The following is a 26,638-nucleotide window of genomic DNA, read 5'->3' as shown; positions in this document are numbered from 1 at the left end:
ACTGTCGGATGTTTAACCAATTAAAATGACAATCTTAATGCTTAGTATGGCACAAAGTATTAATAAAATTTGAGCTAAATAGAGAACCTCCATGTAAACAAGACTAGTTACTAAGAATGTTGTCAGTTTTTATTTGTTTTTCTGAACGTGTACTATTTCCATGTTTTGTCAGTTACCAATTTTTTTTTCTCATAATTCTTTATTTAGTGGACATATCAGGCCATGGTCCATGAACTACTGGGCATAAACAACAATCGGATTGATCTTTCTAGAGTGCCAGGGATCAGTAAAGACTTGAGAGAGGTGGTCCTATCTGCCGAAAATGATGAATTCTATGCTAACGTAAGTGGTTTAAAATTCTTTTAAATTTTTTTAGTTGTTTTTATGTAAGAAGGTTAATATTGATTTGTTAGAATGAGAGCAGGTTGGGGATTTCATGTAGAAGGATGATAGAGGCATCCTGTAGATAAACTGCATCTCAAGGGAAGGCAGACTTTTTTCTGACCCTTTAACAATATTTTTTTCACAGTAATCACATACTTAGTTTTGTACTTTTAAAATTAGAACCCAATTTATTTACTTCCCTCCTGTCCTTAGCCCTTTGTGAAAATGGTAATGGTATTCATCACCAGTGTCCTGGCCAATATCCAGATTTGGTAATGATAATGAAATTTTCTTGCCCTTCAGTTCTCACTGTATTCAGTGTTCTTTTTTACTTCTTTTAAATTGTCTGAAAGTCAGACTTGTTGATAGAACTGTGTTTCCAACTTCCTTTTTCACAGAATATGTACCTGAACTTTGCTGAGATTGGTAGCAACATAAAGAATCTCATGGAAGACTTTCAGAAGAAGAAACCAAAAGAACAGCAAAAACTAGAATCAATAGCAGACATGAAGGTAAATTGAACATGTACATGGATGATTAACATACAAGACTTTGGAACTATTCATGTAAGCAGCATTTCTGGAATATTCTGGGTCTGATTTCTGCCTTGATTCCTTTTGTTTGGTTTGAGATTATTTTCTGTAATACTTCTCTTTAGGAAAAAATATAGTGAAAACTTCATAATAAGCCATGTACTTCTTTCCATTCATCAGTCATATTTGGTCTATTTAAAGACTCAGTCTACTGACATATACTAGTTCTTCTCTTCTTAAGCATAACAAAATGCCATGTGATTGAAAGTATTAGATGCCTTAGTCTGGGCAGAAGAATAATCCCTTCCTTTTTTTTTTTTTTTTTTCTCCTTCTTCATATATGCCTATCCTCATCAAGAAATAACAGAACCCCTAATTGATGTTTTTCCCATGGCAGGCCTTTGTTGAGAATTACCCACAATTCAAGAAGATGTCTGGGACTGTATCAAAGCACGTGACAGTGGTTGGAGAGCTGTCTCGGTTGGTCAGTGAGCGGAATCTGCTGGAGGTTTCGGAGGTTGAGCAAGAACTGGCCTGTCAAAATGACCATTCTAGTGCTCTCCAGGTATCTATTCAATCCAATTTGATGAGCACCTACTATGTGTAAGGCACTGTGCCAGGCAGAGCAAGAGATACAAAGGCAAGTAATCCTTTTTAACCAACATGGAATTTACAGAGTAACAGGCAGTTGAGACAAGAACACAAATTAGTATTATTTAAGATAGATGTATGATAAGAGGGACAGTAGAAGAAAAATGTGCAATCTCAAAGGGTTCAGGCAATTAATTGAGTGTTTAGGAGGGCAGCCTAGTCAACTAGAAAGAATGCTAGACTAAAATCAGAAGATCTGAATTTCAGTGTTTGATTTGCCACTGCTGGCTTTGTGACCTGGAGCCGTTGGCTTAATCTGAGCCATTTTCCTCATTTGTTAAATAAGTATAATGATATTTATCTCACAGGTTGTTAGGAAGATTTTAAAGGTATAATATATTAAAATGCATTTTCTAGGTTTTTATTATTGAACATCTGCTGTTTATTCTACAAACATGTGAATGCCTGCTCCATGTTCATGGTGCTGTGAGGATCTAGCGGTACAAAAATGAATAAGATACCATCCTTTTCCTCAAAAAGTTCACATTTTAGTAGGGGAGAAAGAAATTTAAACCAGGAATTATAATATATGCAATAAGTGCTATACGAGAGGTATTACAAAGGGATATGGGAATACAAAGGAAGGACAACTGTTTTCCCTAAGGATGAATCTTCTTAGAGCTTCTTAGAGACAATGACATTAGGTCTGGTTCTGGACAAGTAATTAAGTAGAAGTGCACCAACCAGAGAAAAGGAAGGAAATTCTCAGCAGAGGGAATGCAGGCATGGAGATGCGAAAAAAAAAAATTTTTTTTTTTAAGGGAACAGAGACTAATTCAATGTAGCCAGTGCTGAATATAAGATGAGGAGTGGTCTTAGATAAGCCAGAAGGACAGATTGAGGCCTGGTTATGGCCATTGAAAGGAGGTTGGGCTTTAATCTTAAAATGATGAGAGCTATCAGAAGATTTTATTTTTTTTTTTTTTTTTTTTTTTTTTGCGGTACGCGGGCCTCTCACTGCTGTGGCCTCTCCCGCTGCGGAGCGCAGGCTGCGGAGCACAGGCTCCGGAAGCGCAGGCTCAGCGGCCATGGCTCACGGGCCCAGCTGCTCCACGGCATGTGGGATCTTCCCGGACCGGGGCACGAACCCATGTCCCCTGCATCGGCAGGCGGACTCTCAACCACTGCGCCACCAGGGAAGCCCCTATCAGAAGATTTTAGAAAAAAGTGACATAATCAAACCCTAGCCTCATGAAATTTACAGTATAAGTTGAAGAGACAAAACTAAAGCATGAGTAACAATTAGGCAGTGTTTCAAGTTAATATTTAATTAAGTCAAAATTGTGGTACTGACTATAATTAAAGATTTGAGGTTATTAGGGACAGTTTCTTAGAGAAGGTGATATTAAGATGGACCATAAATAATGAATAGAATCTGGAGGAGGATTTCAGCAAAGAAAAGATGCAGAACTATGCAGAAAATAATAAACAGCATGACCTGTTGAGAGTGGGTGTGCAAGAGACATAGGAGATAAAATTGAATTGGTAAACAGGAACTAGTTTATGAAAACACTTGTAAGGGGGATTTGTACTTGCTGAGATAGGCAAAGAGATCCAGTGTAGAGTCTTACTTAAAAGTTGATATGATGAAAGCAGTATTTAAGGAAATTTAATCTAGTAAGGATGCTTTGGAGATGAAAAAAATTCAAGTCAGAGAGGCTAGAAGACTCATAGTGGTAGTAGTAAAAATGTACAGAAGGGCAAATATGAAAGACATTTCAAAGGGAGAAAATAACTATTTAGTGACAGATTAGATATAAGGATAACAAGGCAGAACAAATCAGAGATAATTCCAAAATTCCTGAGAAGTGGCAAAACGTGGTATCACTGAGAGTGAGTAACTTGGGAATGAGAGTCCTTTGGGAAATAGCTGTTTCTAAGCCACTTATTATAAGAAGCACATTTCCTTATTAATAGGACCCTATATTCTAAAACTTAGTCTCTTTCTTTCCCTGCTGCACTTTTGCTTTATAAAATAAAGCCAGCATGGTATAATGGAAACAACACAGACTATCCTGGCTTGTGTCCTATCTCTATGTATCAAAGCTTCTCTGGGAAAATTACTTATTTTGCCCAAGCCTCAGGGATAATGATTTCAAACTTTTAGGTTGTTATCAGGATTTAATGAGATATAAAATGCTTCGCATATGGTAGGTACTTTGTAAAGGTTAGTTTCCTTCCTCTAAGTACAATTTTTTAAAGATATGGTACAATCAAAAGAAAGAAATTCACCCACCTGTGGTTGCTCTAGTTATACCAAAGTCTTCACTGTGATTTATGTTGATAGTTGTTGGTTTTTAATTTTTAAAAATGTTTATTGGGCTTCCCTGGTGGCGCAGTGGTTGAGAGTCTTCCTGCCGATGCAGGGGACACGGGTTCGTGCCCCGGTCCGGGAAGATCCCACATGCCGCGGAGCGGCTGGGCCCGTGAGCCATGGCCGCTGAGCCTGCACGTCCGGAGCCTGTGCTCCGCAACGGGAGAGGCCACAACAGTGAGAGGCCCGCGTACCGCAAAAAAAAAAAAAAAAAAATTAAAAAAAAAAATGTTTATCAAGAGTTCCTCTGAAAACACCATCATTTTGAAAATCATAAAGATGCTATTGGCTTTATATTTATGAAAAGTACTTCTGTCAACACTTAATTTTATCTCTGTGTTCTTAAATCTTCACAAAGAACTTTTAGGCTGACTTTATATTGACTTTATATTTTAGTTGTATTAAATATGAATTTTTTTAATCTATTTTTTTATTGAAGTATAGTTGATTTACACTGTTGTATTAATTTCTGCTGTACAGCAAAGTGATTCAGTTATACATATATCAACATTGTTTTATATTCTTTATATCATTGTTATGGTATACCATTATGGTTTATCATAAATTCTAATTCTTAAATAGATAATATAAGTACTTGATGAAAGAGATACATAGTAAAAACTGAGTCTGTTAGTTTCACTTGCATTCTTACAGTTATTCTGTGTGTGTGCAAGCCTCTATGAGTGTGTATATTTCCTTCTCTCTCTTTTTAAAATTCAGATGATACCATACTGTACACATAGCTCTGCATTTTGCTTTTTCACTTAACTGTGTATCTCAGAGATTGTTCCAGACCAGAACCTAAACACTCATTCTGTTAAATCACTAAATAGTATTCCTTTGTAAAGATACATCACAATCTATTTAACTTGGCCAACTTACTTTAAACAACACTATTAATAAGAGTTTATAGTTGGTTTGTGGGCCTAATAGAAGCATTCCTATGAAAACTTTTTATTTTTCTCAATAAAATGATTTTTTTTCTCTTATTAAGTAAAAACAGAATTGTGTCCTGTAACTAAATTTAAATTTACTTATGTTTCTTTATCATTTTATTTTTCCCTTTAAAACAATAGAACCAAACTTAATCACTAGCCAATTTTAGTATCTTTATTTGTATCTCACCATATGGAAAGCAGTTAGAAAAGGCTACTGTAATTCCTTGCCTGAAATCTTATTTTTTGTTCATTTTAAAAGAAAAACAGATACTTTAAAATATGAATTCCCTTTGTGATCCACTTTATATTTTTAAAAATTATCTTTTGAAGGTTTTCTTGCCCAGGGTATTAGGGTTTTACAGTGAGCAGTTGATTTGGACTCCCCCATCATAAAGGATTTCTTTGACAACATGATAGCAATAATCAATAAAGAGAACTTTTAATAATGAGTAGATGCCAGGGGCCTGACCCCTAGATGGGTTACAGCATTCCTTGGCTTGACCTTAGGTGATAATAAGCGATGAATTGACTTTTGAGTAAAGATGAGGTTTGCTTTATTGAATAGTAACTGTATCATGGTGAGGCAAAAAAAGCTCATACATTGCTAAAATTTAACCTATAAATTGCTGCCACTTCTAACCAGTTACCCTACAGGGTAACAAAAAATTTGATTCAGAAGAATTTCACTAGAACCAAACTGCAGTGTACTATCATTGAGACATATGCATAGCCTTGGAAAAGACTCATTTGATTAGTAAGGAAGATTTTTTTTCATACCATAAAGAGAAAAATCTTCAGAAAGTAAATAATTTCTCCCCCTTTTGTTGTCATATTACAGCTTTTCATTTGGAAGGAGGATCTAGTCTTTTTATATCCTTCTTTCCTGACCTTGAGTAAAAGATCTCAAATCATCCCATTAATAACACGTAATAAGGACAACAAATATTCATTAAAGAAATGAAGATAAAGAGTTCTGTTTGAAGCAGTATAGAATAGTGGCTGATAGCTTGAATCTTTGATGGCTTGGGTTTGAAAATGATTCTTAACCACTCCAAGTCTTAGTCTCTTTGTCTGTAAAATAGGGGGAAATATCAGTACTTACTTCAAAGATTTTTGTGAGGGTGTAATGAGCTAATACATGTAAAGCACTTAATACGGTACCTGGTACTTACAACATTCAATGAATATTAACTATCGCTATTTTCAGTATTATTGTTTCTCAATAAGAGAAAAACATTCTCTTTTCTTTATGGCATCCGAGACATGTTTTTTAATTCACTCATGATCTTGGAACTCTCCCTGATTTTAGAAGGGTTTTTTTGCTTCTCGTTAAAATTGTAAGAAAATTGTCTTGGACACATTGAGCTGACAATTTTACTTTTACCAACTAAGAGTAAAAATGATCCTTTTCTCTCTAAACTATCATTTGACTAGTATTTCAGAAACAGTGTTGACCAGCAGAAGACCTACACCAAAGCTAAATTTGACTAGTCATTAAGTAAAAGAATACTGACTCATGTATTTACCAGTTAGTGGAATTGGGTCCTACCTACTTTCTATCATTTTTCCTAGATAAGCTCTTTATAGTCCCATAACACTGTTCTCTCAAATGGTTAGATTAGACTCATTATTTAATCATATCAGCATGTTGAAGACTTCTACCAATTTCATCTTGCTGTTCTAATCTATTGGCTTATAATGCTATTCATTGAGTGTTTTACTACATTACTGTGATAGTTGATAACAAGGTACAGATCCTGTTCTTTAGTTTAAATTAAAGCAAAAAAAAATGGGGACGATCTTTAATTGCAGACTTCAACTGTAATTTGTACAATGGTTTAAAGTATAGGCATGTCATTATGAAAGTTTTTTCTTGTACTGCTATATCATAGTTTTGGTAGGAGAAAACAGAAAAGTATAAAAGTAGTCAGCCCAAAATAATGGAAGAATCCCTAAATATCAGAAGAGAAGGATGTTTTTTAATCAATGCCTTTTGAATGAACATTAGCTCCTTTTTGAAACTTGACCTTCAAAGATAGTGTTTTTGCATTTCTTTTTCTTATTCCTTCATTGGGCCTACACTAATGTTAGAATTCAGTGGAAGATTTTTGAATGCCTCTCACTGTTGTGGCCTCTCCCACTGCGGAGCGCAGGCTCCGGACGCGCAGGTTCAGCGGCCATGGCTCACAGGCCCAGCCGCTTTGCGGCATGTGGGATCCTCCCGGACCGGGGCACAAACCCACGTCCCCTGCATCGGCAGGCGGACTCCCAACCACTGTGCCACCAGGGAAGCCCAAATCCCATCTTCTTAAGTGGACAATAGTTTTCTGTTTCACTCTTTATTCAGCCATTGTTATTATGTAACAGTGTACTTTTCTCCCTTGATTATCTCAAGGTTTATGGGAAATTTAATAAGAAAAGAGATACCAAAAAGTTCATTATATAATTCAGTCATATTTCCAACATATAAATACCACTGTGTAACACATACCTCCTATGTAATTAAAGTCTTTCAGATTCTTTTTCTCCTCTTCTCTGGTTAGTACTCTGGAATCTTAATATAATGTATGTCACTGTCAGTCAAGTTGATGAGTCAAGTAGCCATGAGGGAAATAGTTCAAAATTAAGTCAAAGGATAACATGGGATCCAGGCAGACAAAAAGGCCCTGCTTCTTCAAGGACTTATATAGCTGAAAAAGAAAAAGAATTCAGCTTGTATCTACAGGTTTCTTTTCATGAGGGAATAGATAAGTCTAACTGGAACACTGACCTGAGCCATGGGTTGGGTCCTAAGGGCTCAAAAGTAAGCAAAGTACTCTACTCAGCGTAGTCTTGGGTCAGATCTGGGCTATTGGATCAGAAGGCCTCCCATTGAGGGAGAGCTAAGAGTCAAGCCGGGGACTCTAAATACCAGTACCAAATCTCAAGGATTAGAAGTGGATTTTTTAAATGGGAAATAGAGCCAAGAGTCAAGATTCAAGGAAAGGTAATTAGAAAGGAGCAAATAGGAAGGGTATAAACTGATTACTGCAAATAGTCTTTGACTGTCCCCATACCAGTTTTTGTGGGTTTACAGTTACTTGAGTATCTCAGATTTGCTTAGAAGTACAGGGACAGGTCAGTCAGAAATTGAGTAGATTTGAGGTAAAAAGAGAGTGACTGCAAGAGCAGAAAATGAAACATTGTGCCTATAAGAAAAGCGACAACAGAGATCCCAGATGGATGTTTTAAACTTATGCCAGGTTGACTGAGATACATATGAAATTGTGTATTTTTACTTGATAATTAATTTGTATCCTGAACTTTCTCCATATTATAGTAGAAATTAGTGGAACATTTAAACAAATATTCTAAATAGTCTGTATTTAGTCACTGCTGTGTGGAAACGTTACCACAAAAGGCAAAAGAGGTAAGGAAAATTTTATGACTGCAGGGTTTAAATCTGTAGAAGAGAAATTTATTCCTTTTTGATCCTGTAAGGATGATGGTAATGAAATGTTCACCTAAAAAGCAACAATAAGAATCCTACCCAGAGAACTTTGTACTTGAAAACTACCTGGGAGGTTCCCCATTTCATCATAGTCCCTCTTTAGTGTGAAGAAAAGAGTTCTTAGTCATGAGACCTGGTTGTTGTGAAGTACTAAAAAGACAATGTATGTAAATGCATCTTGTAAGTTACAGAGTACTATACAGATGTTAGTTGTTATGTCCTCAGAATCAAGTGCCTGAAGGCTCTTACTAGTCTTGTCAACCCAACTCATTTCTTTCTCTGATTTCCATATTCCTATTAATAGCCTCTCTTTCAGTCTCTCAAACTAATTCCAAAATTTAGTTTTTAAGACCTTTTATAATTGATCCCTCAGTAACCAGATGAGCTTCTCTTCACTTTGTGTCCCCTGTCCCCCATTGCACTGATTTTCAGTTTTTGGTTTTTGCATGCATATGTTTCTGTTATAATACCACATATGTGTTCCTGAAAAAGCTTCACATTCTGCAAAATCATGCACTAAAAATAAACAAAGGTTATGGGAAAATAGGGTTATAAGCAGATCACTTAAAATTTATATAACTAAAAAAGAGAAAGAAAAATCTATATAACTTTGTAATCAGAGCCCTGATAAAATAATAATCCTAATTAAAATGCTAACACAGTTAAATTTCGCTGGCATTTGCCCCTAGAAATGCACTCAGACCATCCTTTGTGGTTACTCCTGGGGCTCATGTTTTATTCTTCGACATATAAGGTCTCAAAAATATTTGCTTCTCATAGAGACTTGTGTCATCAAAATTAAAAATACGATATGGGAATATCAGTCAGTTCGGGGTTGTTTTGTTTTGCTTTTTAACACAGAAATATCTTTGCATCCTTTTCATTTGCACTTGCCCTTTCCCCACATAGCTTAACATTGTGGAAAGCACAGCAGTTCTTAAAGCTACAAAATCAGTTACTTCTAAAAAAAACACTTCTGTAGGATTTTCATCTTTTTTCCTTAACATATTGGTAAAGCTTCCTCTTTAAAGAGGAAACTTGTGCCTGATCTTTTCTAAATATTAACTTGCTGAAAAATTTACATGTAAACCAATATGCCTTCTGTGTTATTCCCATAGTTACCAATCTCGTAGAGCTAAGTGCATTAAGAAACATACTTTATAGCAGAATGGAACATACTTGTTTTATCCCCCTTTACCCCATTGTCTATGAACTCACTGAGGACAGAAACTGTCTCCAACTCATCTCTTTGTCCCCTCCAGTGCCTGGCATAGTGCCTTTTGCTTATAGAGTGATCAAAATGTATTTGGGGCTTCCCTGGTGGCGCAGTGGTTGAGAGTCCGCCTGCCGATGCAGGGAACACGGTTCGTGCCCTGGTCCGGGAGGATCCCATGTGCCGCGGGGCGGCTGGGCCCGTGAGCCTTGGCCGCTAAGCCTGCGCGTCCGGAGCCTGTGCTCCGCAACGGGAGAGGCCACAGCGGTGAGAGGCCCACGTACCGCAAAAAAAAAAAAAAAAAAGTATTTGTTGGCTCTAATTAATTTGTTCTGCATAATAAATATAAATCTATAGTATAGGGAAGTCCCTTAATGTGAGGACTGATACAACCTAAACATGATTTTGTCTAGCTTCCTTTGCTATCAGCACCTGCCCTCTTAAGATCTTACGTATTCAGTTTAGAGATTATATGCTGTTACATATTCATATCTCTGTAAGCCATGTTGAGACATATTGTTATATATGATGCTTCTTGGAGATTAAGCCCAGTCCTCCTATGTAAAATTCTCCCAAATTGTCTCCGTTTCACTGGTCGGTCACTGACACTAAAAAAGGCAGTAGAGTTTTACAAGTCAACTGGTCAGTTCTCTTCTGTGCTGTATTGATTGAAGTGGTAGAAATAGTGGTGGAAATAGTATGTGTTCCTTATTTCAGTGAGGAAATTGCAAGCTTTCCTACATGAGACCCTGGACCATCTCAATCAAAGGAAAGAAAAGGGGAAATAACCATAGTTTGTCTTAAAGCAATTACAGTGAGAATTTATGTCCTTATTTAATTCTTATCTTAGGCAAAAGGCATTTAATTTTCTGTAGTTGAAACAGTTGCTAAACCTATGACTTGTACATTGCCATAGTAGTGATCTTAGTCACATGTATTTTAGTCAGATGTATCACTACCATTCCATAATTATTAGAACTAAGATATTATACATCACCCAAGTGAAGGGAGGATAAATATTAGTTCTCTCTTTTTTCAGAATGTAAAGAGGCTCCTGCAGAACCCCAAAGTGACCGAGTTTGATGCTGCGCGCCTGGTGATGCTTTATGCTCTACATTATGAGCGACACAGCAGCAATAGCCTACCAGGATTAATGATGGACCTTAGGAATAAAGGTGTTTCTGAGAAGTATCGCAAGGTAACCAGATTTATGTTAATCCCATCAAACAGGAACCAAATTCTAGTATTATAGCCTTAACTCTGACAAATGACGTCATACTGTTTTTATTCACAGAAATGTATAATTCTGTCCTCTCATGTTTTCATTTCCTTAATAAAGTTATTTTCTTCCTGTTCCACAAGCAATAAGAGGTTGTTTCTCTTTTTTTTTTTTTTAAAAAAAGCTTGTGTCTACAGTTGTTGAATATGGTGGTAAACGGATCAGGGGAAGTGACCTCTTCAGCCCCAAAGATGCTGTGGCTATTACCAAACAGTTCCTCAAAGGATTGAAGGTATGATATCTCTATGCTTTCCTAAATGAGAAACAGTTGAAGTCCCTGAAGCTGAGAGTGAATGAATATGATCTTCAAAGTAACTTCAGGATTGCTGCTGATCCAGTACTATGTCAGTTAAATGAAATTAAAGCAGACATCCTCTTGAAAGCTTTTTCTTTAAATACTTTCTGTATTGGAACGCATCATCATTGGCCCAAATAGCTGAGAAGGGAATAATGAGATATTTCCAGGAAATACCCAAGAGTAAAAAGGCAGACAGTTCTGTTAGTCATAGCTATTTTACTCCATTTGTTTAAGATTTGTTAGGTTGTTTTTCTCTGATGGAAATTAAAGATGAAGCAAACAATTGTAGATCTTTTAAAAATACTAACCTATTTTCTTAAAATGGTCAAAAATGAGTTTTAATCTGCTAGCCTTTCTTATGTTTCCTGAAATTTTTCCATTTTCCTGAGTGTTTCTAGTCTCCTTTGCTACATAGTCCTTTTATTTGCTCTACATATCATATAATATTTCCACAAAAGGAAGGGTGTCAGTGAAGAGATAATAAAGGATTTAAGCAACTGCATTTTAAAAATTCCTTTATAATAGCTAACCTTAAATTACAGAGTTTTTTCATAAGATTAGAACATTTCTAATTGATGAAAATAATTAACTATAAAATTCTCCTAAAATTCCTGCTTGACTCTTGTCCCGTGAAATCTCTATTGAGTACATGTCCTTTTCTGATATGAGTATCATTAACTGTCATATTGCAATTTCCAAAAAAAATGACATAAGAACCATTTCCCCCTGTCTTAGGGAGTAGAAAATGTATATACTCAGCATCAGCCTTTCTTACATGAGACCCTGGACCATCTCATCAAAGGAAAGCTCAAGGAAAACCTGTATCCTTATCTAGGCCCCAGCACACTCAGAGACAGGTAAGATAACAAAGATATTAATAGTAAAAACCAGAGACACTAAGAAAATAGGAAATTTAGGGTAATGTAAAAGACTACGACAAAGGTTATATCATTCTAATCTTCCTTCCCCAGTTGTTTCAGTTCTAAGATTCTTTTGGTTTTACGTGTGTCAAAGTTAGATTTCAATTCCCCTACTAAGCCTGAAACATTGTTTCTTTTAGAATAAAGAAACAGATGTTTTGGAGAACCCCAAATACTGTGTCCTGTCCTTTAGTTTCAGACCAGTTTACCTGTGCCGTTTAAGGTTCAGTTCCATGGCATCTAGCATTTGGAGTTTCAAACATTAAGGCTGAAAATAGATTTGCTGCTTGATTACCATCCAGAGCAGGTTGTTACTATTTTTGGTGAGGACTGGACTTTGCCAAATGTGGCCAGTATATAAACTGAGACCTAAGTGACAAAGGCCTTTTGTCACACAGGAGAAAAGGATGGCTTTCTTTTTGGGTATTAACTGAAGGAAGCAATTAATTGTCATTTTAATCCAGTGGTTTGTTAGTTTTAATAAAAACAAAAGTTGTCCAGAACAACTTACATAGGCCAACCTGAAATTTTAAATATACACAAATTCTACCTAGTTATAAATTATATTCTTGTGTATTTTTTATTGGGACCACATATTATAAAGGGCCTAATATATGTAGCTGAACCCTATTGGATAGATTAATGTGAGAATTGTTACTGTTGGTATAATTCTTATATTATTTTAGCTAATCATAATCTAAGGCTTTGGAAGAATAGTGTTTTATAAATGTAATGAATTTCTGAAAGGAGAAAAATATTTTGAGGTACATAAATAACTCTTGTATGATAAAATATATTTTTTCACGTTTTTCCTTTAAAAAAAAAAAACTCTGTAATTTGGTAACAGAACAGAAAGAAAAAAAGAAAAGAAATCTTTTTAAAAATCCAAGGTTGAGAAGCAGAACATCTGGGGTTAAATTCAGAGAGTATACTCATTTGGCATCAAAATTTAGAAATGTCAGCTAAGTGGTAAGAATGAAAACCAGCCCAAAGCTATTCACCTATCTGAGAGGCTTTTTGAAAAACGGTATAACTCTCTTAAATAGCCTTCTAATTAACATGATAAAAGTAAAAATATTAATTTTCTTATGAATTTCATATAAGAATTATTGAATAAGAAATTAGCTACTTATTGCTAAAGGGACATAATAGACCACCAGAAGAATATTGTGGATGATTAGTTATGAGAGCAAACCTTTCTAATTTGGGGAATTCATTTCCAAACAAAGTTCAAAATGAGGCTCTTCCAACAAAACACACATTCATCAGTTGTCAGCATCTGCGGGCATTTGTCACTATTACCTAAATATATATATAGTTAATTATTCAGTTACTTCATCCTTTTATATAACAAATATTTGAATGCCTTCAGTATGTCAAGAACTGCTGGGGAAATAGAAGTGACAGGAAAGACAAGGTACCTGCCTTCAAGGAACTTACATGAAGGAGACAGACAGTAAACTAGTAAAGAAATTTGAATATAATTTGAATGAGGTAAGTGCTATTGAGGAAATAAATAGGGTAATAACCTACAAAGTAACTTTGTAGAGGTGGGGAAGGCTACTTTAGATGGAGAGAACCTCTCTGAAGAAGTGATACTTAGGATAAGCTTTGAATTACAAGAAAGAACCAATCTCATAATGATTAGGAGGAAAAGCAACACAAATAGAGGGAACACCAGAACAAAGTCCTTGAAGAAAGAGAACTTGGCAAGTTCATGGAACAGAAAGAAGTCCAGTGTGGTTGGACCATAACAAGTAAGAAAATAAGAAGTTGAGAAGATAAGTAGGGCTGGATCACATAGGGTCTTACAGGCTCTGGTAAAGAGGTTTTTAACATTTTTAAATGTCATAGGAACCCACTGAAGAGCTTTAAGCATTCAAGTGACATAAACTGAATTATGTATTAAGAGATCACCTTGTGGGGAGAATGGATTATTGAAGACAAAGTTAGAAGCAGAAAGACTACTTAGGAGGTGGCTGCAATAGTCCAGGTAAGAAATGAAAGTGCTTTGGATAAGGAACCTAGGAGAGAAGGTAGAATCAATAGACTTATTTAATGGAGTAGAGTAATGGGACAAGGGTAAGGGAGAAACCAGGAATAACTCTCAGGTTTTGGGGGGAAATCAAGGGTTTTGTTGTTAAATTGCAGATGCCTGGTAGATAATCAAATGGAAATGTTCGATGCTAAATTGGGAGTCAACAAGATTTTGGTGATTTAAAGCCATGGGACTAGACTAGATCACTTAGGGGAAAAGAAGAGGACGCAGGACTAAGCACTGAATAGAAAATTGGAGTCAGCAATGGAGACTGAAGAAGAGACAGAAAGATAGGAGGAAAACCAGAAAAACTTGGTGTCATAAATATCAAGGAGTGAGTGGTTACCTGAGACCAGTCTTCTGAGACATAAAAAAGGTGAGGACAGGGCTTCCCTGGTGGCGCAGTGGTTGAGAGTCCGCCTGCCGATGCAGGGGACACGGGTTCGTGCCCCGGTCCGGGAAGATCCCACATGCCGCGGAGCGGCTGGGCCCGTGAGCCATGGCCTCTGAGCCTGCGCGTCCAGAGCCCGCCTACCACAAAAAAAAAAAAAAAAAAAAAAAGGTCAGGACAGTGAAAAATCCATCAGACTATTCCCCAGGTTCAGTGAGTTTGGAAGCCAAATTAGAGAGGGTTACAAGAGATAAGACAAAATGGAGATAACAAACAGTATGTAACACTTTTTAAGAAGTTTTGCTTGAAGGGGTTAGAGAATGGGATTGTAGCTAGAAGAGATTGTAGGCTCAGGGGGATGAGAGATTCTAAAGCATACTTATAACTTGATGAGAATTATCCTAAAGAAGGAGAAATAGGTAACGCAGAAGAGAAAGGGCAAGACTTGCAGAAGTGAAGTCTTTAGGAGATCTAGAACACAAGCAGAGAAGATTTTGATAGGAGCAGAGGTACTTCTTTCACTGTAACAGCTTTTTTTTTTTTAATTAATTTATTTATTTTTGGCTGCATTGGGTCTTCACTACTGCGCGTGGGCTTTCTCTAGTTGCGGCGAGCAGGGGCTACTCTTTGTTGTGGTGCACGGGCTTCTCAATTGCGGTGGCTTCTCTTGTTGCAGAGCACAGGCTCTAGGCGCATGGGCTTCAGTAGTTGTGGCATATGGGCTCAGTAGTTGTAGCTCATGGGCTCTAGAGCACAGGCTTGGTAGTTGTGGCGCACGGGCTTAGTTGCTCCGCAGCATGTGAGATCTTCCTGGACCAGGGTTCGAACCCATGTCCCCTGCATTGGCAGGCGGATGCTTAACCACTGCGCCACCAGGGAAGTCCCCACTGTAACAGCTTTGATGTTGAGAACATGGGGCCATCTTGTTTGATTACTTCTATTTTCTCAGTAAAATATGACGTCAAGTTATCAGGTAAAATACAGGATAAAAAGAGAAAACATTGTGAAATTGATATCTTGTAGGCTTGTAATCAGATTTACTAGGGAAATGTAGTAGGACTTCTAGGCACGACTGAGTGCCCACTGGAGTTCTGTGGTCATTAATTTAAAATACAGCCCATGAACCTAGTTGTGTGGTTTTCTCTAGCAGCTTTTAGCTGCACTAGATTAAATGAGGAGAAGGCTGATGGCTGGGTCCAACCAGGATTTTAGGAAACAAAAAAAGAAGGAGGGTATTGGATAGTGAAAAAAATATTGTTGAATGAATTGGAGGTATCGATGAGGTCAAAGAAATATTACAGTAGCAGCATTAGCATAAGTGAATTAAAAGTTGAGGGAGTGGTTATTAGAGAAAGAGGTCTTCAATTCAAGATTTCATATTGTGGATACTTGTAATGCAAAAGTTTATGTTATAATCATGGATATTGGTGGCTGTGAGGGATGAAAGAACGAATCAGTGTGGGTGAGGAGACCAGGATGTGAGATGAGTAATCCATGTTGGTGTTAAAGTCACTGAAAATCTTGAAAGGAGCAGGAACGAAAAGGAGGACAGTAAACCAGAGCTGAAGTCTTCAGGGAATAAGAAAGTGACCAGGAAAGGAGGTCAGGAGAAAACAGTGCAACTATATCATAAGCTTCTAAGATAGTGGAAATTTTGAAGAAGGCAGAGAAATGGTTATGAAACCATAGTAGGGGGCACAGGGGATACCTATGCCACCTCCTGGCCCTGTTTAACAGAAAGAAGAAAGAAATTGTTAATAATGGTTGCCTCTGGATACTGAGACAGTGGTTAGTTGTATACATATCTATCCTTCCCACTAGGTATTGTATTAAGTATTGTAATCTTGAAGTAAGAACTATGTTTTATTAATATTTGGGTTTTTCACAATATTTAACACAGTGCTTTGCATATAGATGTTCAATAGATATTGTCAGATTTCTTATGTAGGCATCTGTAGTAGTTGATACGACAAGATTTACAGTTGGGAAATGTAAACTAGAGAGTAAATTTGGTTGATGTTACCAGACAATTTCGACTTTCGCAGTTTGCCTGTACAGTATTTTGGCTCTGTATTCACTTAGACCCACCCTCAGCTCTAGGCACCGTCTTCACACTGGGTTATCACATTTAAAAGAGTCATTGATTTTAGTCATCTTTATGGCTAACTTAAGTCTCATCATGATAGAACTTCTTCATTTTTTTGTTATTGTCATATTAGAAGATAGCAAAGGAGATCTGGCAAGAACACAACTTTGCAAAACCAGGAACAGTTGTAGGGATGTTTTAGCCCTTAGCTTTAAGTTAGTGGTTAACCTGTTTGGCAGTATAGCTATATCCACAAATTGGGTTTGCTCTTTCTCGGCAGATGGGACTCCCACATATCCTATTTATCAGGCTAGAGTTTTTTTTTTTCTTGCTCCAGAATTGCTTCTTACCCCTGATAAAAACAAGCAACTTAAACATTTGGTGAGAAAAGAGAGCTATCTGGTCATGCATTCCAGAATTAGTCAATTCAAAAAGGAAGTACTCTTTCACATTTATACAAATTTAGTAGAATCTTGTTGTTTTTGTTTCTATGAAAGCAGCAGTCCTTTCTCATTGGCCTTTTTTCCTACAGTCAATGCTCATATGATCTTTACTACCTGTAAGTACTAGCTTCAAAAATTTGAATTTTAGCCATAAGTGTAACAGTCCACAAAGTAGATAAAATACTGCCTCTTAAAAGTTTGTTTTTCTGCTTAACTGAATGATTAACGATTAAAGTAATGATTTCCAGAAACACTGTGTGTGAAAATTTTTTTATTTTTCTAATACAATAGGATATAAATTGGTTGGGTTCTCAAGGTGTCCTTGTATGTATATGTGTGTGTGTGTGTGTGTGTGTGTGTGTGTGTGTGTATATATATATATATATATATATATATATACACACATAACAGCATGAACAGACTGGTGTTTTCTAATGTTTGCTATCTGCATTAATTAATGCTTTTGGTTGCTATGGTGAATTACAGAGCACAGGAAGATGTGTACAAAGAATTGAACTTGTGTATTCCACTTAGCTTCAACCATCATATAAAAATGATTTACTGTATGTTTTACTGTTGGCCTCATCAGAACATCTACTTTTAAAATTCACCAGGGGAACGAATTAAAAGGAAAAATGTCAGGGATGTTTTTTTAATTTTTTTTTTCACCAGTGTTCCTCCTTAAGCCAGCCTGACTAAGTAGTAGGAGGCTCAGGAAAACATTTATTAATGTTTTCATAACCAAATGTGACATAGTCATCTTTGTTAGGTACACAACTGAGTCAAGCTCTAAGAGCCTATCCCTACATGTAAGTTTTGTCGTTACACTGATATAACCTACACCCACAGTTACCACCCGTGGCATCTTCTTCCCTCTCCATCAATATGAAAATACTCTGGCACCCTGAAATTATCAGACTAAAGAATAGTGTTCTCTGGCTATGTTAGAAACCTGCTTGAATTTATTCCTTCCCAGTTCTTGCCTTTCTTTTCCATAAGAAAGATATATACTCTAGAGACAGGTGATAGGCAGAGGGCAGCTATGGAAAAGCGACATCATTTTCCAGGGTGATCCTTACTACTCCACCCAGCTGCTTTTCTTTTTTTTTTAAGATTTATTTATTATTTATTTTATTTTATTTATTTTTGGCTGCATTGGGTCTTAGTTGCGGCACGTGGGCTCTCTCGTTGAGGCGTGCAAGCTCAGTAGTTGTGGCGCATGGGCTTAGTTGCCCTGTGGCATGCGGGGTCTTAGTTCCCTGACCAGGGGTCAAACCCGCGTCCCCTGCATTGGAAGGCGGATTCTTTACCACTGGACCAGAGAGAAGTCCCTTAGCTGCTTTTTAAATTGACTTACCAGATCAAGAGCTCAAAACAAAAGTGTTACTGTCTAATTCTTCTCATCAGTCACTGTACCCCTGTAAGGGAGAAACCTGCTTCCCTTCTTCTTAATGGAGTATTCTGTGTAATTCATGAGTATTTACTCAAGATAAGCTGCATAAAGGGTCTCAAGCTAGATTTGTCCCTCAACATCAAGAGCACTGCTTATGGAACGTTACTGTAAAAAAATACTCATTTTCTGGCAAAAAAAAAAACTCATTTCAGGTTTGAGGATTTTATTGTTTCTGAATACTGTAACAGCCTTTTTTTTTTCCTCCTGTTTTCCACCTAGGCTGACCCTAGATAGTTACAACACAGACCAGACTGTTGGTAGAGTCCTCAGTCTCCTTGATGGCACGTTCTTATAACACTGGAATTTTTTTTCCCAAAGAACTCATTCTTTAATGACTATTAAACCAGTTGGCACTGCACTTCAGAAGCCATTATTATCTCAGATCATTCGTACCTCTAGAACCAATATAGTGGGAAGATTTAAAAATATATATCCTTAGAAATTTAGTGTATATTCTTGAGGGTAATACTATGGTAAAAGTTACAGGAACTCATACCAGTTTTTAAAATTACAACCAATTGTAGTTTATTTGATCTCTTTCTTATGAAATATACCCCTAAAGATCCTGACAAGAGCTGAACTTGAGTTTTAGATGTTCATATTCCCCTTCCCCTTCTGTAGAAATATTAGTAAGAATTGAAACAACACATACCAGATGTAGAAAAAGACAAGAACCTGTATTTTGCCTGAATATTCAGTCCCCAAATAATTGAGAGTTTATCATACTTGGTAGAAAACTATTGCTATCACAATTATACAACTCGTCCTAAGCAAATGGCCTTTTTCAGCAAGAAAAAGCTGGCCAGTAACTGGAGGCAAATACTTGAAGGAAAAAAACCTTGATAGTATAGAAAATTTTAGTCATTCGTGAACAGTGGTAATGCTTTCCTATAAGTTTATAAAGAACCTCTTTCCCTGCAGCCTAAAGCACCAGATTAATATTGGATTAATAATTTAGGCTTAAGGCTCATAACTCTTTTCTGTGCTACTAGAGGAAATCATACAAATTATAGATTAGGGCCACTACAAATTCACTGTTTCTCACTTCACTTGGGCCTTCAGGGATACTCAGTCAAACTTAGTAGTTCTCTCTCTTTGTCTCATTCACTACATCAGTTTAGAATGTTTTCCATAATGTCTAAGTCACCTGACCCACACCAGTGTTTCCTACTTCACAGTGGAAAAAATTGAGTCTGTCAGACATTAGCTCCCTCAGTGTCTAGCCCCCATGTTTATAAACTTAGTTACATATATCTACCTAATCTCCTTCCTTCATTCTAAAGGAAATACATCCTCTTTTCCAATTCAGAACTAACCTCTCTGCCAACACTCATTTTAGACTCCTACCATCATTGAAGGAAGCCTTTCTCTGTAATTACTTGCACTTTCTGTAATTATTTCCACTTTCTCTCCTCTCTCTCTTTCTCTCCCCCTTCTTCTCCCTCTCCCTCCTTCCTTCTTCTGTATTTTCAGCTTGTCTTCCTCTAATTACTTTTCCACAGACTACACGCATACTGAAGTTTCTCCTGTTAAGTAATGTATTTAAAGCCCTTGAGCCTGGATTCTCCTCTAACCTGTCTTCTCTTCAGTCAAGCTTCTTGGATAAAGTCGCTATCTTCACTTCTCACCTCTTCAATCCATGTACCCTGGCTTCTTGCTCCACTCTAATACACTGAAACTCTTCTTGCGAAATCACATTGCAGGAATGTGCACAGTGGTCTCTTTCAATCCTCACTTATTTACCTCACTACTGCATTTAACACTTAACCATTCTGTTCTTCAAACTCACTTGTCCCTTGGCCTCTCCCTCTGGTTCTCCTCCTACCTTTCTGACAGTTTCCTTCTCAATTGCCTTTGCTAGCTACTGTTCTTGCTTATCCTGTAGATGTTAAAGAATCCTCCCAAACTCTGTCTTTTGGTTCTCTTCTCATTCTACATGATCCCCCTAGGTAGAACTCATCTATTCCCACGGCTTCAGCTGCCACCTGTATTCAGGGACATCATCAGGTCTCAATGTCCAGATGTCTGGTGGACATCTCCATTGGGATGTTCCACAGGTATCTCAAAAACAGCATGTTTTTGTCTTAATTCAGTCAGTCTTGCTTTCTTTGTTCTCAAACTTAAACCACTATACCTAGTCACCAAAACCAGAATACTTGAAGTTATCACAGATTCTTCCTTTATCCTCATCCTTCACATTTAATCATTGACCAACTACTGAATGAAGAGTCTACATTTTTTGTGTCTTCTATATCCAGTCCTTCCCCTCCACTTCTGGTATTTCTTTAGTTCCAACTTTTATCACATCTTCCCAAAAGTCTTACAGTAGACTTTTGTTCTCCAGGTTTTCCCACCAGCAGCTCCCAATTCATTCTCACATAGCTGCCAAAATTTTCCTTCAGAAAAGCAAGTTTGATCATGGTCACCTGTTAAAACCCTTCGGTGATCCCCCCATGGCCTATAAGATTCAAGATTCTCCCTCTCTTCCTCTCGCTATATCTGCAGCCATAAAGGAGAAGTTAGGATGGCTCCAAAGTTTTGTCCTAAGCAAGTGAAAAGATAGGTTGGCCATCCACTAAGATGGGGAGAGCTATATGTGGAACAAGCCTGGGGGAGAGGATTAGGGATTTGGACATGCCGAATTCAGAAATAAACTAAACAGCCAAGTAGAAATGTCGATTAGACAGATGCTTAAGTCTAGCATTTAGAAGAGCAGTCTGGGCTGGAGATAGAGATTTGGGAGTCATCAGCAGATAAATGTATTTAAAAACCACAAAACTGGTTGAGATCATCTAGGGAAGTGCAGTTCAATAGAACTTTCTACAATGATGGAAATGTACTATATCCATGCTATCTAATAAGGTAGCTACTAGCTACATGTGACTATTGAGCACTTGAAATATGGCTAGTTCCACTGAGGAACTGAATTTTTTATTTTATTTTAATTAATTTAAATTTAAATAGCCATATGTGGCTAGTAGCTACTACATTACACAGATATAGGGAGTAAGTGTAGATCAAGAAGAAAGGAGGACCGGTGAATGGGTTCTGGACACTCTACCATTAAGAGGTTCAGTGAGGGACTTCTCTGGTAGTCCAGTGGTAAAGAATCTGCCTTCCAATGCAGTGGACGTGGGTTTGATCCCTGGTCAGGGAACTAAGATCCCACACGCCGTGGGGCAACTAAGCCCACATGCCACAACTACTGAGCTCACGCGCCACGAACTACAGATCCCACGCTCTGGAGCCCTCGCACCACAACTAGGGAGAGAAAACCCGCATGCCACAACTAGAGAGAATCCCGTGCGCTGCAACTAGAGAGAAGCCTGCACACCACAACAAAGGGCCAGTGTGCCACAACGAAAGATCCTGTGTGCCGCAACTAAGACCCCACACAGCCAAAAAAAAGAAAAGAAAAGAAATAAAGAGATCAGGGAGATGAGATGAGACCATGAAGAGACACTGAAAAATGTCAACTAATGAAGTAAGAAGAAAACCAAAAGAATGTGATGTCCTGGAAACCAAGTGAAGAAAGTATTGAGGAGGAGCAAGTGATCAACTTAGTTTAAAAGGACCAAAAGCCTTGATAATACACAGTACTGACAGGATGTGGAAAAATAGGCACTTTCCTGAATTGCTCATAGAATGACATCTGTAGAACACCTTGGAGATACCTACCAAAATTTAAAATGCACAGTATGTCCACACAATTATATATAAAATGCAGTTTATAGACTGTATATAATATATATATTAAATATATACATACATATGCATGTATCTTATAATATGAATATGTAAATTTGTAAATATATGTATATACACATAGATAGTCTCTCTGAAAGGATATTCATAAGAGATGAGTAATAGTGTTTGCCTCTAGAGAGAAACTGGGGTGCAAGAGGACTGAGGTGAGAAGGAAACTTACTTTTTTTTACAATATGCCCTTTTTTTATATTCTACCATGTGCAAACATTTATCTAGTCAAAAACAGATATTTTACTTTATAATTTTTTTTTTTTTTTTTTTTTGTTTTGGCCATGCCGCGTGGCTTTCAAGATCTTAGTTCTGTGACCAGGGATGGAACCAGGGCCCCCTGCAGTGGAGGCACAGAGTCCCACCCCCCAGACTGCCAGGGAGTTCCCCAAAACAGTATATTTTAAAGTAACAAAAAATGATTGTAGAAAATATAACACTATGGAACACTTAAAGCGTCATGATGCTAAATACATTGTTTCAGGTGGGTAGATTCAAATGAAGCTTACCTTGTCTTAAAATGTAGCATTTCAAAGGCATGATTTTAAGTCCCAAGTTCACATAGAAATGTCATAATTGACTCTGCTAGATCAATTGCAAAATAATCACCCCTTCATTATTGGGAGCCTTTGTTGGGTATCTCTGCAATTCAGAGATTATCTGAACATTCTTACATTTATTTTTTTAAGTTTTTTTTTTGTTGAAGTATAGTTGATTTTCAATGTTGTGTTAATTTCTGCTGTACAGCAAAGTGATTCAGTTATACAAATATATACATTCTTTTCCATTATGGTTTATCACAGGATACTGAACATAGTTCCTTGTGCACCTGGTTGTTTATCCATTCTATATGTAATAGTTTGCATCTACTAATCCCAACTTCCCAGTCCATCCCTCCCCCATCCCCCATCCCCCCCTTGGCAACCACAAGTCTGTTCTCTGTGTCTGTGAGTCTGTTTCTATTTCATAGATAAGTTCATTTGTGTCATATTTTAGATTCCACATATAAGTGATATCATATGGTATTTGTCTTTCTCTTTCTGACTTACTTCACTTAGTAAGTGATAATCTCTAGGTCCATCCATGTTGCTGCAAGTGGCATTAGTTCATTCATTTTTATGGCTGAATAGTATTCCATTGTATACATGTACCACATCTTCTTTATCCATTCATCTGTCAGTGGACATTTAGGTTGTTTCCATGTCTTGGCTATTGTGAATAATGCTGCCGTGAACATAGGGGTGCATGTATCTTTTTGAATTATAGTTTTGTCTGGATATATGCCCAGGAGTGGGGTTGCTGTATCATATGGCAACTCTATTTTTAGTTTTTTGAGGAACCTCCATTCTGTTTTCCATAGTGGCTGCACCAGAACATTTTTAAATAGCCACAACATCTGATTCTGTTTTCATGAAGTCCCAGAAGAACAAATACTCTCTCAGTTAGTGATTCCTTCAAGGTGTTTTAGAAAGAGACAGAGAGACAAACAGAAAGGAAATGTAGGGTTGGTTGTTGGGTTTCTTTCCATGATTTATACATAAGCATGTACATCCTTTGACTAAAGATATTTTTATTTAGTTTTGTGCTATAACCTCCAAAATGGTTGCTTTGCTTGATGTCATTTTAAATAATGGCCGGTAAGTGATTTAACAAAATTATTTGCCTACTAAGATTAAGTAATTTTATCTTCTCTTGGTGGCATGAGAAAAGAAAAACAAGGCAGACTTTAACAGTTTTGAAAATAATGTGATCTCCTTCTTGTTCATATCTTCAGAAGGATCTAATAGGAGGACCACTCACTTTTGTTATAAAGCTATTTTCATAAAGATTGAAGCACCGTAAAACTATGCAGTGCAACCTAAATGAGGCTAGTGACTGAGCTGATGCGTCAGCATGTCCAGTGTCAAAACTACACCCACTGGTTTTTTGTTTCCATGGTTTCTTTTTCTTGGTTTATCAAAGGATTGAGGAACAAAGATTTTAAGAAGAGGTGGATTTCTAGAAGCGCCATTAATTTATGTATCCCATTCTTTTTTTGCACTCAAAATACTAAATGTTTCTTGTTCCCGTGTTATGGGGACATCCAAATATACCAGTACTTTCCAAAATACTTTGAGGTCCTTGGACAGAAGCCATTGTAATGACACTGTACTAAGTATTTGACGAAGGGCTTATACGTGAAAGGAGATGTGTAGTACAAGCATAAATTACTGCTATATTGATACCATATCACAGTGAAGTACTCTTCAGCCTCTTGAATATAAAAGAATATTCCTACATTTGGTTCCAGCAAACACTATTGTGCTATTCTGAAATCCACAGCACAGAAATTATGACATCCGCTCATAAACAGAAAGCAAATCACTATTCAGCATTTCCTGCTCTGTTTCCTGCCAATTTCAGATAATTAAAACTTTTTTTAAACCTTTTATTCTATTCTGCTTTAATTCTGCTTCCTTTACCAAAAAAGAAAGATTCAGAAATTAAAACTGTGTATATGATAGTAACAGCAAATTTTGCCTTTTTTCCCCCTTATCCTATGATATTAACTTCCTTCATTATTGTAGACCTCAGGATATCATTGTGTTTATAATTGGAGGAGCCACCTATGAAGAGGCTCTAACAGTTTATAACCTGAACCGTACCACTCCTGGAGTGAGGATTGTCCTGGGGGGAACCACTGTGCATAACACGAAAAGGTAAGGGAGAACATTCAGTCCTATAACTCTTTCCCCTTTCCCAGAGAGGTAGGCTTAAATTCCCTTTATGTAGGAAAAGTAAGGTCAGTGCTGACCAAACTGCTGTAGACCAAAATGCATCAGTTCATAGAATAATTTAGAGTTTGTGTGAGATGAAGGATGTATACTCTATTAAGTTCATAAATCACTTAATTCAGTCAAAGACCTGGAGAGTAATGACCAATCTTCACTGTTAACAGTTTTGTTTCTTATGTTCAAGGAACAGACTGGCATTTTAAAGATACCCAAACATAATGCTATTGAATTCTGTGAGTTTTTCTGTCTTGTTGATTAAGTACGTTCATTCAGTAAATATTTAGTAAGAAGAATACAAAGATGAAGAAGATAAATATCCTGCCTCAAGTAAGTGATTGTCTATTAGGAAAGATAGAACATAAAAAATAAGAAAATAAGTGTCTGGAGAGAGACGTAAAAGAGCCATGATTCTCAGAGTGGCTAAGAGAAACTAGCAAATGTTTCATGGAGAAGATAGTGTATAACCTGAGCCTTGGATAAAAAATGGACATATGGAGGGAGAGTACATTCTAGGCAGATTTAACCACATGAACAAGTTACAGAAAACTATAGGCGACATACATAGAAAAAGAACAGCAAGTAGTCAATTAGCTGGAATGTGTGTAATAAGTGAAAAGGTTGATTGAATGCCATAATTGTAGAAGGTCTTGAATTCCATGCTGAGGAATTTTTTTCTACTTCCTTGTGTAGAAAATGAGGAATCATTGAAAGTTTTAAGCAATAAAATTACAAGAAGGTCATAGTATTTTAGGAAGATTAATTTGGAAACTAAGAGTAGGAAAGACAGATAATTGAATTTAATGATTGGGGACCCTGAGAGATCCACACTGAGCCATGTATACATAGATACACAGGGAGACATTAGAGGTGTTTGTGTACTTTTTCACTTTTTATTATTATTTGCCTCATTGTACATTCTGTTTTATAACCTGCATTTTGTAGTCTATGATAAAAACATCTTATAGTCTTAAATATATAATCATTCATTCATTAAACAAATATTAATTGAAAGGTAAGATTGGCTGGATTTGAATATTTCCATCTTACTGTTTTTATGAATTTAGGCAGATTAGTTAACCTCTTTGTCAGTTTCCAGAGCTCACTGGCCATTTATATATTTCTGTTTGTGAATTGCCAGTTCATATTCTTTGCAAGAATTATATCTGTATAATTAAGGATATTGACCATTTTCTAATATATTTGCAAAATATATTTTCCTCTATTTGATATTTTTGTTTTATATTATTCACAGTGTTTTGTTGTATAAAACTTTTTTTTTTTTACTTAAAGTAGTCAAAGTTACCAGTGATTTATGCCTTTGATGTCATGCTTAGAAAGTTCTTTCCCAGTCAAGATTATATAAATACTAACCTCTATTTTTTCCATTATTTTTAGGACTTGTATTTAAAGTTATATATTTATAATCTATCAAAATTTTATTTTGGTGTAAACTGTGCAGTAGTTTCCTTTTATAAACTTTACTGAAATATCACATGTACATACTTCATTACATACAGAAAAGTATACAAATGATAAGCAATGAAATAGCACAAAGTGATTACATCTATGTAACCACCACACAGATCAAATAATAGAATGTTACCAGTATCTCTAGAAGCCTCCCTTATTCCTCATGTCCCCTCCTTTGCACAACTCCACACAAAATAATAACTATTA

The 26,638-nt window shown here is 36.7% G+C and overlaps 1 protein-coding gene across 5 annotated transcripts in view; it reads left to right on the top strand.

The window, feature by feature from the left end:
- The window catches only part of VPS45 (vacuolar protein sorting 45 homolog), a 67,067-nt gene that overhangs the window by 16,774 nt on the left and 23,655 nt on the right, over nucleotides 1-26,638 (top strand). For 3 of the 5 annotated variants that reach the window (XM_033860216.2, XM_073808234.1, XM_033860209.2), the window contains exons 8-14: nucleotides 208-342; nucleotides 783-896; nucleotides 1,315-1,482; nucleotides 10,563-10,721; nucleotides 10,927-11,034; nucleotides 11,836-11,957; nucleotides 24,755-24,886. In XM_033860216.2, the coding sequence (XP_033716107.1) occupies nucleotides 208-342; nucleotides 783-896; nucleotides 1,315-1,482; nucleotides 10,563-10,721; nucleotides 10,927-11,034; nucleotides 11,836-11,957; nucleotides 24,755-24,886 (938 nt within the window). Of the gene's footprint in view, nucleotides 1-207; nucleotides 343-782; nucleotides 897-1,314; nucleotides 1,483-10,562; nucleotides 10,722-10,926; nucleotides 11,035-11,835; nucleotides 11,958-13,874; nucleotides 17,302-24,754; nucleotides 24,887-26,638 lie in introns of those variants that run through there. The other 2 variants (XM_073808251.1, XM_033860217.2) reach the window with 2 other exon arrangements.

The sequence above is a fragment of the Tursiops truncatus genome, chromosome 1 (genome assembly GCF_011762595.2).
Source record: "Tursiops truncatus isolate mTurTru1 chromosome 1, mTurTru1.mat.Y, whole genome shotgun sequence".
In the NCBI taxonomy this organism is placed as follows: domain Eukaryota; kingdom Metazoa; phylum Chordata; class Mammalia; order Artiodactyla; family Delphinidae; genus Tursiops; species Tursiops truncatus.
The sequence above is the reverse complement of the archived record's forward strand: the minus strand, read 5'-3'. Positions and strand labels throughout refer to the sequence as shown.